The following is a 16,469-nucleotide window of genomic DNA, read 5'->3' on the forward strand; positions in this document are numbered from 1 at the left end:
CTGTTCAGTCAGTGAGTTGTGAAAGGGATGCGATTGTAATCGGCACATTGAGAGGTAGTTGGATTACGAGACCAGGGTACATGAAATTATCATAGAAACTGGACACAATGAAAGAAAAATATATTAAAGAGTCCCGAAACGAATGTAAAATGAACTGATGTAATGTAGTAATATACAAAATAAAAGAATAGTAAAACATTTTTGTGAAATAAACCTATAATTGGGATTGGCAAATTAGCGTTTTCTCTAAACATTAATAGCAATATACAGGTGCATACACCTGTAGGAGTGATATTTATACACATATTAGCAAATTATGTTGATGGAATCTGATTATATTCCACAATTAGGGATATACGTTAAAGGTTAAGCATAAGGAATGCAATTACAATTGTAGCTGTCGAAATATACATAACCATAAAATTCGATCTGTGCGCCTGTTCCGCCTAGTACGACTCCTGGCCGCTACTCCCGCCGCGCAGCATCCTAGTTTTTTGTACTTGCGTATACCCTTAAAATGATGTTGAATGACGACTTACGAACATTTCAAGTTACGAACCGACGTAACTCGTTCGTAAATAGAGGAGCGTCTGTATTTGCATTAATTCATCATCTCGCTTGCAAAACTACACTAATATAAAACAAATAAAAAAGTCAGTTTACTAAAAAGTATTTTGTAGCGAAGTAACCCTGGCCGAAATTTGAACCGGTTGCGCTGCATATGGTTCGGATCGGCACTGGGAGTCACATTATATAAATATTCAGAAACGCGGTAATGATGCTTTCCTGTGCTGTTTCTGGGAAGTCAGTGTTATCATATTAAGCGTTTTGTTACACATCAATATCTTACATTTACTTTTTTATTTTAGGTCTATGGAAAAAAATGTTTGCAATAGACAACTTGATTTGACACTACGTAGTTTATAATGACCTTTCTGTTTGCTGTAGGCCTTTGTAAATTGGCATTCAAACGTCCTGGAAATTTTGTCAGGTAAATATGATCCCTATTACCCCAAGACCCTGATAATGATGAATAACATTTTGGATTAATATCATTCCAATTTAATCACGAACCTGGGCTATAAAATGATGTGCAATTAATTTCTATCTTTGCAAAAAAGATTACATTCATGTTTTTTTTTTTTTTACTTCAGATATTGACAAAGAGAGACATAAAACTATGCCTCCAGGGCATTTAAATGTTAGAATTAAATATGCCATTACCACTTTTCTGTAAAGATGAATGTCAGAATTGTTAACTTAATTGTTGTAGCTTTCAATACAATATGTAACACATGGGAACTGAATCATATCATCATTCCAGTCTACTGCATTACACATTAAGAAAAATAAACATTTTCCTGTGTATTCCCTTTGTTTATTCTTAAAATTTTATGTACAGTTTGACTGATTTTTTTTTTTAATGTACATTCAATATAGAAAGTTTACATACGGAATATTACATAGGCCATTTCACAATTGCACTAGTCTTTCACATACTTTTATAATCAGTTAATATTCTTTCTTTTCTGTGTCCTTAGGAGCTAATTTGACTTTGTAAAGGCAGTCATTTTTAAGTATGAATATACTGGTTTTTGCAGTCTGGGGGTGGGGGATGAGATTAAGTACAAAAGAAAAAACATTTCAGAGAGGAGGACAGCAGATAAGCAGGATCCTGGAGAAGGTAGAGAAGGAGCTACCGTCATGCCCAGCCGAGCAGATATGAATTTGGTGAGACGTCCAGATCAAGCAAACCGGTGTATGTTTCTGTTATTCCCTCCCATATAACACTATAAAACATCATAGAAAATCAATAGTCCATATAGTCAGGATCACAGTCTTGAAAATCAAAAAAAAAAAAAAAAAAAATACGTAAAAAAAAAAAAAAAACGTTTTAAACCATGGTAAGAAAGGAAGGAAAAACAAGCCACAGCCACTGGACCCAGCAGAGCCAGGAAGGGGGGGGGGGGTCTCCTCTGTGGGGGTTTGGCTGGTATTTCAGACCAAGTAAGGGGGACAGGATGGGGAGGGGAATCGAATAGACGGTATAGCCTTTCTCTGGTCGCGTTCATACACAAAATGAGTAAAAAAAAAACCCAATTATATATTCATACAAAAGTAAACTATACTCGTCTTGCCTGGGAACAAATCGAGACAGGAACCAAGTGCACGACTTTGCCAGCACACAAAAAAATGTGTTATGGATTTGTTACTGATTTAAGGAGGGAAAAACACACACACATACACATACACACACACACACACACAAAAACCTTGGATCAAGGTGAGTGCTGTTTGGGATCTGGAGGACATTAGGGTGGAGAGGTACAAGGGTCCATGATCCATCCCTGTCACCCCCCCCTCCTAAAGCCTCACTCTCTACTGTTCAATTTGGTAGAGCTGTAGACTGCAATTGCAGGGGGGCCTTTCTGCCCGGGACGTAGGCACCGCCGTCGATCGGTCAGCACTGCTCTCCGACGTCGTTGTCTACTGGTGGGGGCATGTTTGGCATTACGGTGGAGGCCGCCCCAGAGGTCAGGTAGCCTGCCACTCCCGGACCTTTGTTAGTCGAACAGGAAGAAGAAACTGTCAGATCTGGATGCTCCTGACAGGTGATTTCTGTAGGAATCAACATCACCCATCCATCCATCCATCCACCCATCTTATATGCGCATGTGCACACAAACATTCACACCTACAGACAAGCTACAGACAATTTGGTAACTCAGATTCACTGTAGCATGTTTCTGGACTGAGGGGGAGAAACTGGTGAACCCATAGAATATTCCCCATGTCATCATGGAGTTTACAAACTCTACACACAGAGACAGGGTCTCTGGTGCCAAAGATGTCAGGCAACAGTGTTAACCAATGTGCAACCACGCCGCCACGAATCAATACCAAATAATGAAAAAAAAGTGGACAGTATTTTTGTGCTTTATTCCCAGGCATGTGGATCACAGCCAATTGATATTGTCATGTAATCCCCAGTGAGCACTTTGTTGGTACCTACAGTACATTATGCTTTTTCCGGGCCACAGGTGCTTATGCGAAACAGGAAATGAACAGCGGACCCAGTGTCTTTATTTCATGAAAGATTTTTCAGAAAACCAGCCATTTGTCAGGTCATAGTACACAAATCCATTACAAGTATGTCAATCTTTTGTGTCAGTTTGGGTTTTCCTTTTGTTGATAAATTTCTGCATCCATATTTACTTGAACTTACATTTATTGAGCATATGTGAGAAATCCTTGGATCGATGGGCCAAATCACTCTGTCAACCCTGGGATTTGAACCAGCAACCTTCCTATCATGGGCAAAGAGACCTAACCCACAAAGCTACAGATTGGCACATGAATAAAGGCGGTTACCTTGCCTAAAGAGCTGTAGTCAGGTAGCAAAGTGTGTTGTTAAGAGGAGCTAACTAGTCTGATGTCTATCTACAAGAAAGTTGGCGGTTCAGACTTAAAACTTACCTTGAACTTAAAAGTAAAAACCAAAACTGAAGGTCGGCAAAAGTAACAAAAGCATCAGGGGAAAATAGAAAAAACCAGAAGCAGGAAGCAAACGCAGTGCCAGAGCGACAGAGGAGGGCGCAGGGGAGCCAGAGAGAGACTGTCTACCTGCGTCAGAGTTAGAAAGAAGGGGGCAGAGAAGCCGCAGATGTGGCGTCTACAGCCCGCTCCGCAGGGGACTGCTGGCTGCCAGGAGGGAGGGGGTGGACACACCTGAGGAGGAGACAGAACGCGGTGGAGGGGTGGGGGGGTTGTGGTCAAGGAAGAGAGGGAGGCCAGGAGGGTGGGGAAACAGACGCTGAGCCACGGGGAAGGAGCCAGGTGACAGAAGCAGCACAGGGGAGGAGTTTTGTGTTGCAAAGATATTTTTTCCCAGAAAGCATTTCTTCAGATACTGCCAAATTCTGAAGAAGTGTGCTCCCTAATTACATGTACTATTCTGGACTGGAGTGAACTATTAACTAATGTTTTAGCTGCCTTCAGTTCAGAAATCAATATCTGCCGTGTATGTACTGTCCCAGGGAAGACATAAGAATAGTCTTGATTATTAGGGGTAACCAGATATGAACGATTGGAAGGATACACGTAGCTGTTATAGAAAGCTGGATTATACCATCATTCAAGTTTTATTTGCTGTAATACTGGAATGAGAGAACTCTGTAAATATCACAATAGTGATACAGACTATCTACAGTAAAACTGGTCGCCGTCTTGTAACTCGTCAATGTGCACAAGTCGACGCTCAAGCAAAAGTCCCGATTTTTCCTAATGATGTTTCCTTTAAAATTCCTTGTGTAAATCGCCGCTTGTAAGTCGTCAAATTCCCTTAGTCGTCACCTAAATCCCGAACAACACAAATGAATGGATTTTCCTACCTGTAAGTCGACACCCCAATCGCTGCATTCCCGCCGCCTGCTTGTCACCACGGCAATGTAGAAACGGGGAATCCCCACCTATCGCACTAGTCGCTCCCTGGGCTTAAGTCTCGCGTGTATAGTGCGGTGTAGTAGAGGTATGGTGTTATATTTACTAGTCGGCAAAACGGCGAGATAGACATAAGTCGCCGAAGTGTCGATTTTATAAGTCGGCAAAACGGCGAGTTATATTTACTAGTCGACAAAACGGCGAGATAGACACAAGTCGCCGAAGTGTCGATTTTATAAGTCGGCAAAACGGCGAGTTATATTTACTAGTCGACAAAACGGCGAGATAGAACACTTTGGCGACTTATGTCTAAGTCGTCACTTTTAACCTGGTCCCGCGAGTGTTGACTTAGACCGGTTTTACTGTATATCCCTTCTTTGTGCTCAATTAGTCCTATAGGGGGCAGTATTTGTGCTTGTGTGTGTAAAAGCAAAGTTACCTGGAGATTGCAGAGTCAGCAGAGATAAAGTTGGAGCAAAGGGCAACAGCAAGGGGAGAACTGAGCTGCATCACCCTCCCTTATGGGTCATATGACTGCCAAATGGATGGTTTACAGCTGACTGAGGTGGACCAAAGAGAATGAGAGGGAGTGGCCTGAGCACATACCTGTCAGGTACCCCGCCGTTTGAGAGTCGGAGATGAACAGGTCGTGTTTCTGGTCCTTGAAGGCACTCCACACAGTGGAATGGGACAGGATTTCGCTAACCTGAAAGAGACACACATCCATCTGTCAGGCGGCCACCGCTCTAATTACTAGTGCCATGTGCTAACGGCTAAGCCCAGTGTTGCCAGAGACTCATTGCTACCTGATCTCCATACTGCAGGCTGCGCGACATGGACTTGAGTGCTTTGACTATCTGGGCCTTGGTGGCAGAGGGGTTCTCCAGGGTCTCCAGACCTATGCCCTCCAATAGCCTGAGCAGGTAAGGCACCAGGTCCACCTTCAGGGCCTGTGTGGACACAGATGTAGGAGCGTCATACACAAAGAAAGAAACAGAGACATAGCAAAGAAAGTGGCCGTGAATCTACAGCAGGGGTGCATGCAGGGGTGGGGCCATAGGGGCACTGGCCTCAGATTAAATGTTGATTGGTCCCCTCCTGTGTCACTCACTGATCTAAAACATCTCATTGGTTAATAAGGTTGGGCCCTCTCTATGAATACTAGAGTTAGGGCAATCTCTAAATATTAACATAAATGGGGGGGGGGGGTACCTGGGCCACCAGGTCAGTCTGCTCTTTCTGGAACATTCTGTTCAGTGCCTCACACGCCAGGCCCACCATGTCAGCCCGGACCTTCATCCCGCTCATGAGCGGCCCGATGGTGTCCAGGGAAGCCATGGAGCGTACGCAGAGCTGTGAACAGGTACAAGTTAGGAGGTCAAGAGGGTTGTGGACCATGGATCATGGCTGCCACATGCAGTGCTGAGATGCCATGGCCTCACCTCATTATCGGAAAGTACGTGAATAAGGCGGATGGAGCTCTTAGTCACGGCGTTGTTCTTGTGATTCATGGCTGCCAGTATTCGGGGCAGGTGGCCCAGCGGTGGGACCTGGTCAGCTAGCTGGGTCTGAGTGCTGAAGAGGCAGACGGCCGCCGTGGTAACGGTTTCAAGGGTCTCACCCTGAAGAGGATGAACAGAAGATAATGATGCCTGTATCTTTGGCTTCATACAGCTACATGGGCAGCGATTGTGGCAGCAGAGACAAGGGAGGGTGAAGGCCAGCATGTCACTCACGTTGGGGTTATTCTTCTCCAGCAGCTCGGTGAGGGTTTCTAACAGGGATACCAAGAACTCCCTGGGTTTGCGCAGAACCCAGCCCGGCTGGCCGATGAAGATACGGAGGAAGACGCCACCCACTGCCAGTTCTCCCTGCCCGGCACCGTACATCACCGTGAAATCCTCTGGAAGCTGAAGAAACACGGACATGCAAATCTTCAGCTAGATGAGGAGCCGTTTGCTTCAGAGAGGGTGCAGGAGTCTGACAAATGTCATGCCAGGGGGAGTTTAAATGGGGCAGCCTAAATTCACTCAATTCAGCACTAAAAAATAAATAAAATAAAATCTGACTTTCAGACATATATTAAATAACCATAATAAAAATGAATGGGCTACATTACTTTACTTTTGCAATGTTTGTGTTATGTTCTATGGTTCATGCTATTAAAATGTTCTAGTTGTGTCAGAGAGCAGCACTAAGGATCATGAAAACGTACAGTTTATTCATAAATAGTACACCCACCACAATTGCTACAGCCTAAAAACCATACCCACAAACTCACCTTCCAGTTGATATCAGGATTATCCTTCTGTTGTTTAAAGTGTCTGGATAGGGAAAGGAAGAACCAGCTATCAGAAAGTTTACAAAACACATGCATAGGCCAACTTTCTTGTATACAATGCTATTAGCCAAGGCATGGGATCTTGCAGTTTGCGGTAGGTACTGCGGGTGTAAACAATGAAGAACAATGACGAGTAGTGTGAGGGGCAAGACACAGAGTCATAGGGGACATCGTACTGGAGCATCATTTCGCGGACGGTGGTGGAGACCGTCTCCCGGGAGCTGTCGTTCCAGATGAGCTCGGGGTTCTCGTGTGTGCCTTCGAATATGTGCACAGCTGCCTCGGGGCTGTCCCTCATAGCTTCCATGAAGACGGAGGGCAGGAAACGCATAAGCGTCAACCGGACCTGAAGGAAAGGTAGGTGAACCTGTAACAGACCAACCTGGAAGGCTGATAAAACCAAATAGAAAGCTTTGTTTGGACACGGAAACACTGAGCAAGTGTACAACAATTTGGTGAGAGGAGCAAAGCAGGAGATAGGAGTGAGAGAAGCCATCTGGACTTGGACATCTAGGCCTACAACATTCCCCACATCCTTATAAAATGATATGGATTCTCACCAAGTCCTGGTACATGATAGGACGGAAAGGAAAAGTGATCTTTGCTCAAGTTGAAGCTGCAATTGGTTTGGTTAGACCCACACCAAACCTGGATAACCATTCTCTCTGCACCTCTAATAGTATAATGTAATCCTATATTCAGCCTTCATACAAGATCCAGGCACAAATCCTCTATATACTTATCCAGTTATTCTCAAAGCTCAATAGTAATAGACCCTTTGCTTCTCCAAATCAGCACATGGAGAGGGCATTACACTTGATGTGAATGATCAGTGACAAACCTTTCCTGGAACAATATTCAAATTCAAGTTCCTTTGTCACTCACATTACTTGGTGCAGACGGCATCATACACCCCGTCTTACCTTGGGTCCTACTAGCTTGTCAGAGGTCATCTTAGCGAAGAGCTCAGCAGTCTGGGAGCGCACCTGGGGGTGCGTGGAGTTACAGAAGAGGTCCAGCAGGTAGATCAGTGCACCTGTAGATAAAAGGAACAAGGTTACTAATAGCATGGGTGTTAACACAAAGTTAGCTTAGCCACATGGCTACTGCACTTACCTTTAGCCATGGCTTCTTTAATTATCTTCGTATTGGATGTCAAGGCATACAGGGTTTCCAGTACTAGCTGCCTGCCTAAAACAGGACAGAATCATGATGTGAGTGAACGTGACCAAGATGGATCAGCAACATGACTGAAAGGGAATCTGCATTTTACTGCCGGAGGAGGCAAACATCTGAACAAGGTCTTACTGGATGGTAGAGAATGGAGAAGCACCAGGAGGTTAGACAGCACAAGAGACTCTGCGATATTGCTCACACAGTCCTGGTTCTTGGTGACAGTGTTCACAACCTGAGGTTGGGAAAGTACAGATGATACAACTAAGCAGACTTAAAATGATTTAAAAGATAGCATTTTAGAATGAGGAGTCACAGAGCAGTCAACAGTGTCTGGCACCACAGAGTAGGTGTTATATGTGGGTGAAGGTGACAGAAGTACCTCCAGAGCCAGCTGCTGGACCTTGCCTGCCCCATGGACTCGTAGCAGGGAGAAGAGGAGCTTGAAGTGTCCGATGCACTCTGACTCAGACCCTGTACATAGTGGGGTGACAAGGTCACTCAACACAACAGTCATGAGGGAGAGGTATGTTTGGCATCCCTTCCACACCTACCCAAACCAACTCCACCTGTGCTACACTGTGTTGACTGTGCCCTCATACATGTCTACAGGTCATATTGTACACGTCAACACGAGTGTCTGTACCTGGGTTGTTTTTTATGACGTTGCGGAGAGCCTCCAGGGCCATCTCGGCCCACTTGAGCCTCTGGGCATGCTGCTGGGACTCTACCTTGCTGGCTTGGGTCATAGCCAGCAGGGTGCAAAGGTACTGGGCTTGAGAGCCCACATAGTCCAGCAGACTAGCAGCAAACACCTTGGGGAACTATGGTAGATGGAGGGGGCAGGGGCATAAAGAATGATGTTAATGTTCCGGATAAAATGATTGGTGGGTACTGTTCAAATTTGTCTGCGGCAATGCGCAAGCTGTGAGTGTGGCTACTGACCTCCAGAGGATAAGCTGGCTGCTCATTGTAGACCCTCACAAAGATCTCGCCGACAATCAGCTCCTTGCTGTGGTCGCTGAACACAAACTCAGAGCCGAAGCTCTTATCACACTCACTCTGCGTGAGAAGCAAAACTACCTTATGACCTTATTGCTTATCTCAATTCAGGTAGATTTAGTTTCTGTGCAACAATGGCAGAAATATAAGTAACCATTCTCTAACTCTTATGCAGACCTATGTCTGTCAACAAGGACACACTCCTCCCCTTACCCTTTTGATGTGGCTTTCCTGCTGGTTTTCCAGAAATTCCACGAGTTCAGCCCGTGTCCCATTGTTCCAGATTAAGTATGGGTTTTCCGAGTTACTGTTGAGCAGCTTTAATATCTAGAACAGACCAAATATAATGGACAGTGAGACCAGACGATGATAAGGTCACCTACAGATTCCTTTTCGGCCGGACCCAGTAGGGATCCGTTTACAACAAAGCCCAGGATCCCTTTACTGTGAGACCAGACAATGATGAAGCCCCTTTCAGATTACTCTGTAGCTGGACCAATATAGTGATCCCTCTACAGCCAGGCCTAGAAGGGATCCCTCTATGGTGAGACCAGACAATATAGGTCAGGACAGATTACCATTGGATGGTACCAGGAGCCGTATTTTTCACAAGGGCTACCATCATACCAATCTTAAATCTAACGCCTAAACCTAACCACTAATTCCAGTTTAGCAGGATAGATGCAAGGTTGTCATCTGAACACGTCATAAAGTGCCTCTGATCCTAGCCATACCTCCGCAGGAGTGCCAGAGGACAGCTTCCGGGAGATGTATGGGGTGAGCATGGCAGCTAGGCTCTTCCTGATGGTGGGGTTTTCTGGGGGGGTCTCCACCGCGCTGTCTGCAGCTTCCCCCTCCAGGCCCGTGCTGTAGCCCCCAAGCCGGCTGAGGGCTACAAGGCTGTACTTGGCCAGGCTGTTAGCCACTTCCTGCTGGTGGGTCTCCTGGCTCTTCTGGATGCCGCTCTCCTCCAGCGTGTAGTCGTAGTTGAAGAGGTTGACCAGCAGGTGCCAGAGCACACCAGCGTGGTAGAGGTGCGTCTGTAGGAAAAAGTCCACGGCGAAGGAACTGACGCACTGCACCGCCAAGGCTGCCATTCGGGGGATGCCCTGTGGAGAGGTGCACATGAAAGTGATGTGAGACACCAGCCCTAGATTAAAATCTGGCCTCCATCTTCAAAGGGATAGAGCTGTCCTCACCCTTCCATAGTAGAGCACGTGGCACAGGTCCCGGATGATGTTGGGCAGCTCGATGATCTTCTCCCGACACTCCTCGAACTGCGCTGCCACACTGAAGCACCTGCAGATGTGCCCACAGACCTGGGGGAGGCAGGAGTAATTGTCACTTTGCTCTGAGGTCCACAGAAGCCCACCAGGGAGGCTTATGACTGAAACCCACACGAAAAAAACATTACATTTTGCACAGCTTTCAAGACTTTGCCATTCATACTCAGGTTTATATTATCTATACGTTTTAAATTAGTTTAATTTGCAAGGTTTCTGAGATAAGCCTTAGAGTTGGACATCCAGGAAGGGCTCAAAGTTGAGCTACTGCTCCTCCCTATTGAAAAAAACCAGCTGAGGAGCTTCAAGAACCTATCTAGGATGCCTCTCTAGGGTGATGCTTGAGGCATATCCATACAGGAACAGACCTTGGGGCAGACCCAGGAAACACTAGAGAGACTGACTCTCTTAACTGGCCTGGGAGCGTCTGGGTATCCCACCCCCCTGAAGGAGCTGGTTGGGGAGAGGGAGGTCTGGGAATCTTATACTAGTGCACCCACAACCTGGACCCAGATACGTTTTTGCACTTTGTTACGCCCTTGCCTCGTATTTTTGTGTGGGTGGTTTCCCCCTCAAGAAGCTGTTTGACTCGCCAGTGGATCACAGTAGAACCAGGGAAAGAAGATGATTGGTGCCTGCCAAAGGTGATGCTTCTTAAGCAAAAGTTTGAAGCCTATCAGGAAGCAGGCGGCAGCTCTACTTTTGTAACTGGTTTGTGTGGTCATATTTCTGTTTTCTGGGTTCAGGTCCCACTGTTGTCTTGTAGTTCAAGTGGGGTATTTCAAAATTTGCCTTTGTGTAAATCAGCATTATTATTGCCATTGGTTTGTAAATATTGTAAATATCTGTCTTCCAGCTGACTAATAACTAATCCCACAATAAATCTTTGAAATCACTTTTACAGTTTGTCTCACACTGACCCTAGACTAGGCTAAAAAAACTTTAAGTACTGTAAAACCCGTCCCTTCGTTGCTAGTTGTATGTTGCGCCATGGTCCTGGGGGGAACGATATTTCATGCCACTGTATACCTGTATATGGATGGATGGACAATCCCCATCTGACTTGACTTGAGAAACTGAGACGCAATGAATCTGAAAGAAAGGAACACTGGCTGACCCTCTGGGGCAGGATCAGGCCCCAGCATCATACCTGCACGGCCATGTCCTCTAGCTTGCTGGAGGCAGTGAGCACAGCCACGCATCGGGTAAGGGCCTCCAGCAGCATCTGCAGCACAGACAGAAAAAGAGAAGAATGATGGAGGTGACTTAAGGGGAGCTCATAGCAGATGACGGCAGCAACAGGAGATGACTCATCCGAATGATGGCTTTGATCTCCTAACATTCATGGCGGAACAACAAAACAGACGTCAAAGTGAACACTGACGCATCGCGACCATACCTCAATCCCATTTTCCCGCCTCAGCTCTTCGGCATTGAGCGCTGAGCAGTTGACCGTGTGGAAGGCCAGCTCTGTGGCGGCGGGGAGCAGCGGGGAGGTTTTCGAGAAGAGCTGCTGATCACTAGTCTCCATGGTGATGGTCTTGATCAGCATGGGATAGCCGGCATACTTATAGGGCTCCAGCTCTGTAGGAGACAAATGGGAGCCAGTAGATATCAAGAGAATGGCTGCCACACCAGGAAGCGGGCTTGTGATGCAGGAAAATGTAAACAGGTGAGGTTATCTGGTATTCATAGTCCCAGCATCTCATTAAGTATAACGGATTCAAAAATTGAACTCTTAATTGTCGTTGATAAACCAGCCAGGGGGCCAAATCTTGTTAACGAGAAGGTCCTGGAGGAAGTCTGGTTTAGCTGGGACAGAAGCCAGAACATGGGCGGCCATGAACTAGGAAAGACAGACCTGAGCTGGGCAAATCTGATGCGGCAAACGGGACTGACCAAACGGACAGGTAGAGTGACAAAAACATGACAGACTGAAAGGGAGCTTGGAAGTGCCGGGAAAAGGATAACGAACCCTGCCGGTGCCTGTTGAAGAGAATGCTCTGGGCCTTGAGGATGAGGATGATGTTCTCTGGGTCGGGTCCGTGAGTGATTCGGGCTGACTTGGTGCACAGGAACTCGTAGGCTTTGTTCACCTTCTCAAACATGTCCTGGTGGGGGTGGAAGAAACATTACACCATGCTATCCATGCACACCAGAAAAATGTAACCATAATCCACTCTTCGTAACACCCACAGTAAAGCGTTTTTAATTATATTCCCATAACATAAAGCAGTCAAAGGTTGTTTGTTCCCAGCAAATGTACAGACCTGTGCAAATTCAGTAAGAGTCTAGACAGAGAACATTAAGATGAACGGATCTGGGACATTGCTTTCCAATTCTGACAGCTGAGAACAAAGCCGCAGATGAACGTACCCTGCCCTCTGGGTTCTTGTCTGGGTGATACTTCTGGGCCAGTCTGAAGTAGGCCTTCCTGATCTTACTCTCATCATGCCTGTAGAGAAACACCAAAATTGACACTGCCACCTCACCACTGACTTAACACAGATTTTCTATGACAGGTTCTTCAAACAAATTCATTATTCAGTGACATTAGATGACAAAGCACCCATTATACAGAAAATTGCCAAAAATCAGGCCGTCTGTAAAGCATTTAATTAATAGTTTCTGCCTAGAACAATAAGTCTAATTAATTTCGAGAGCTTCTGCAAAGACATAGACTTGACTCACTGTCCTTGTCCCTTGGGCAGGTTGAGGACCTCATAGGCGTCATCTATAGACATAGACGGCGGCTTCTTCTCCACTTCCCTCTTCCAGGCCTCCAGTGCATCCTTCAGCAGCTTCACCTGCAGGAAAGCACCCCAAGTGTTCAAAAATTTAAAAATAATAATAAAAAGAAGCAACTCCGATTCACCTTAGCAGGATTTTCAAATCTGGGGGGAAACCGGAGAACCCAGATCCAACCCCACAACATAGGGAGCACATGCTAACTCCCAGGCGAAGACTCAAACCCCAATCTCCTGAGGAATTAATGTTTATCAAGCCAGTTTAAAAACACCGACAGGCATTTCATGAAAGAGGGATGGTCGACGTACAGGCTCTCGGATTGGCCAGTTGGGGAACCGGATCTCGTCACATAGGTGTCTGAGGTAGTAGATGTTACAGAAGAGCTCGTAGTCCAGCTGGGGGAAGCTGATAACGGGGATGGGGCAGTACTGGTAGAGCGCCCGTGTGTTGCTCTGCAGCCTGGGAGTGAAGTCGGCCAGATGGGCAGCGATCTTCTCGATCATCAGTCGTCTGTGGACAACATACAGGACATTGCGATGAACGCTCCAAATACTGCCGCTGTAGATGTTTGTGCCTGTTTACATACGGTGGGCATTTCACACACAATAAAAGGTCTATCTGCCAGCACCAAGCCTAAGGCACTGGCAGACAGTTACACAGTACTCAATGGTTTTATACGCACAGACATGCTAATGATCAGTGTACTGTTATTTTAACACGCTGCAATGTTGCTGCAGGATGAAGTCAGATATTCGATATATTCGATATACAGTGGTACCTCAGAATCGTCTGCTCCTTCCGTGTGCCACGCCCCCTCGTTAACCCCGTGTGGAATCCCCGTGTGATCAGCTGTTTCTGGTTGTTGTCACTAGTCCTCTGTATTTCGTCCACATTTCAGTTTGTTTCCCCAGTCCGGTCATTGTATTGTCCGTCTGCGTTTTGCCTGCCTTACCTGTAATTAAACCCCGTATTCCCCAATACCCTGACGTCTGCGCCTTTGTCTCTGTTCTGTCCCCGCCAGGCACAACAATTTTATTATAATTAAACGTATTAATGGTTTATTATTAATATTAAAATAATGAATAAGAAATCTTTATTTTAAATGTATTTTAATATATAATAATTACTGTTACTGTCTATCATTGTCTAAATGTATTTTTACTGTCTAAATATATGCATTCAGTTAGTGTAAACATGCACGGTGCTATCACAGCGAATGCGAGGCTGAGACTGAAGCGTTACCCTTTGTTTCCGCTGAGAGACGTGCCGCGTGACTCATTTCCCGGCGCGTGCCAGTTATCTTAGGTCGCGTCCATGGTTTGACTTCTGAGATTCAGATAGAGTTCTATGTAATTTTTTTTCGAACTGGTTGGTTCGACTTTAGAAATTAGAGTTCTAATGAGTTCGAGAACTGAGGTACCACTGTATTTGCAAACAATTGTGAAGCAAACAATAATGGAACAACTGGAAAGACAAAGCGTCACACCGTAGGCATGCACAGGAACTGATATTCGTATTGTGCAATGCTTTTCTTTGCTATTCTTAGTTTAGTGTAAATATTTAATATGTGATATTACTTATTATTATGAATCTTAAGATTTTATACTGATATCTTAGAATTAGAATGTTACTTTAATGCCAGATACAAGTGCATGTACCTTAATAAGAGGTGGGGGCATCAGAAACTAATTTTTCACATTTTTTTCTTTGCTTTATGTTAAACTGGATATTTTGACTAGGAGTTTTGTTTAATGCCACAACTGCAGTGCCCTTCTCTGCAAAGCTGTGTGGGCACGTCCCTAGTCAGACTAAAATAAGCAACCCTGAAACACAGAGGTCTCTCTGCACTCGGGCATGTGTGCGGACACCCCCAGAGGGAGAGGTCTTGACAAGGACTCCAGCATCACCTCATCTCGCTGCTCCAGATGGCCTCTGGTGTGTCATACTCGCCCAGGAAGATCTCTGCGAAACGCTCCGCCTCGTAGTTCTCCAGGTAGCACACCATTGCCTCTGGAAGCACAGGGCCCAGGACACTGCGCTGGACCACGTCCTGACCTTTGGCCTGACCCAGAGGTCAAAGGTCGTGGAATTGAGGTGTGAGAGTTAGAGCATTGTACCTTCATGTGTAAAGAAACTGTACTGTAGGTCATTGTTCCCACAACAATCACGTTTTTTAATATGGACTCTGTTCACTGATGTGCAATACTGTTCCTCTGTGTTTCACTGATGTGCAAAACTGCTTCTATCAGTTTACGGATATGCAGTATTGTTCCTCAATCAGTGAGGTGCACTATGACGGTATATTGACTTGGGGCAATATTACCCATGTCACAGCCATATCTTCGATATATTATCTGGCACATGTGCAATAATGTTATGTGGCATGAGAATGTGCATAAGACATATTATGCGTTTTAATATTGCTATAATATTTAGCAACAAACTTGTTTTATTATTCTCCATTTATATTTCTTTATAATTAAGTTGTTTGTTGTTAGTGTGACTCATTGCTGTAACAAGGGAATGTCCCCTGAGGGGAATCGATAAAATCTTATCCATCCATCCCGCCTACTGATTAGGAGACAGAGGGATTTATAGGTGAACTCACCTCCTCCGACTTGAAGGCTTGCTTCAGGTGAGTGTATTTCAGGAACCTGGAAGACATGGAAGGACGCAAGATGAGCGTGAGACCGCAAGATAGTGACAAGATGACAAAACGGGGCAGGATGAGAGCAGCAAGGCGACAGGGTGCGGGGTATTCTGACGGGCATGTCAGCAGGGCAGCGTCACAGAACCATGGAGACCCGGGATCACGGTGGGTTCCGTAAAGGCTTTACACTGCACTACAAACCATGATAGTACTTTGCATGTAATATATATGGGTTCTGCGGTCATCTATGGGCGCTTTTCCACCGCACTTTTGGTACTTCCATAAAGTCGGTTTTCCACTGGCGTAAAAACTGGAACAGGTGCCAAATTATATCATCGGTGACTGCCCCTGACTGACATCATCACAAAGTTATTATGTTATTATGATCCTTCACTTTCCTGTAGTCCTGCTTAAGTTTTCTGATTTTCAAGTGGCATTGTTCGGTGTTTCGCGTGTGCCCCATTTCTTACAAGTAGCTTGCTATTACGGCAAATACTTTGAGTCGTGCCATCCAAATCCCTCTGGATCTGTTCATCTGACCATATGGCGATTAAAGCCTGTGTTTCCTCGTTTGTCCATCCTTCCATTTTATTTTTAAAATATTTTTGTTTCTATTGCTTTTTATTTAGTTTCTCGTTGTTCGCTGTGTGTTTCAAAAGATGGTGGTTGTATTTTGTGTTTCAGTGGCAGGCTATTTGCATAACCAATCAACAGCAAATACATTTGCAAGTCCCACCCCAAAGTACCAAAGTAGTACCCCAGCTGGTTTGGCACTTTCGGTACTGGTACTTGACCGGAAGTCAATGGAAAAGCGAAAGTACTGTACCGAAAG

The 16,469-nt window shown here is 45.4% G+C and overlaps 1 protein-coding gene across 3 annotated transcripts in view; it reads right to left on the reverse strand.

Moving 5' to 3' along the window:
* Nucleotides 1-1,356: 1,356 nt before the first annotated feature.
* LOC111854628 (dnaJ homolog subfamily C member 13) overlaps nt 1,357-16,469 on the reverse strand; it is a 55,609-nt gene continuing 40,496 nt past the window's right edge. For 2 of the 3 annotated variants that reach the window (XM_023832788.2, XM_023832787.2), the window contains 25 exons: nt 15,596-15,641; nt 14,895-15,049; nt 13,296-13,497; nt 12,931-13,046; nt 12,616-12,694; nt 12,215-12,350; nt 11,639-11,823; nt 11,390-11,464; nt 10,156-10,275; nt 9,691-10,065; nt 9,170-9,283; nt 8,900-9,016; nt 8,601-8,778; nt 8,337-8,428; nt 8,090-8,189; nt 7,898-7,972; nt 7,705-7,817; nt 6,958-7,127; nt 6,722-6,764; nt 6,177-6,350; nt 5,883-6,062; nt 5,653-5,793; nt 5,247-5,390; nt 5,047-5,146; nt 1,357-2,559 (listed from right to left, as the gene is read on the reverse strand). In XM_023832788.2, coding sequence (XP_023688556.2) covers nt 2,462-2,559; nt 5,047-5,146; nt 5,247-5,390; nt 5,653-5,793; nt 5,883-6,062; nt 6,177-6,350; nt 6,722-6,764; nt 6,958-7,127; nt 7,705-7,817; nt 7,898-7,972; nt 8,090-8,189; nt 8,337-8,428; nt 8,601-8,778; nt 8,900-9,016; nt 9,170-9,283; nt 9,691-10,065; nt 10,156-10,275; nt 11,390-11,464; nt 11,639-11,823; nt 12,215-12,350; nt 12,616-12,694; nt 12,931-13,046; nt 13,296-13,497; nt 14,895-15,049; nt 15,596-15,641 — 3,328 coding nt within the window. In that variant the 3' untranslated portion in view covers nt 1,357-2,461. Of the gene's footprint in view, nt 2,560-3,624; nt 3,730-5,046; nt 5,147-5,246; nt 5,391-5,652; nt 5,794-5,882; nt 6,063-6,176; nt 6,351-6,721; nt 6,765-6,957; nt 7,128-7,704; nt 7,818-7,897; nt 7,973-8,089; nt 8,190-8,336; nt 8,429-8,600; nt 8,779-8,899; nt 9,017-9,169; nt 9,284-9,690; nt 10,066-10,155; nt 10,276-11,389; nt 11,465-11,638; nt 11,824-12,214; nt 12,351-12,615; nt 12,695-12,930; nt 13,047-13,295; nt 13,498-14,894; nt 15,050-15,595; nt 15,642-16,469 lie in introns of all 3 variants that reach the window. The other variant, XM_023832789.2, reaches the window with a different exon arrangement.

This window comes from Paramormyrops kingsleyae, chromosome 1 (genome assembly GCF_048594095.1).
Source record: "Paramormyrops kingsleyae isolate MSU_618 chromosome 1, PKINGS_0.4, whole genome shotgun sequence".
Classification (NCBI taxonomy): Eukaryota; Metazoa; Chordata; class Actinopteri; order Osteoglossiformes; family Mormyridae; genus Paramormyrops; species Paramormyrops kingsleyae.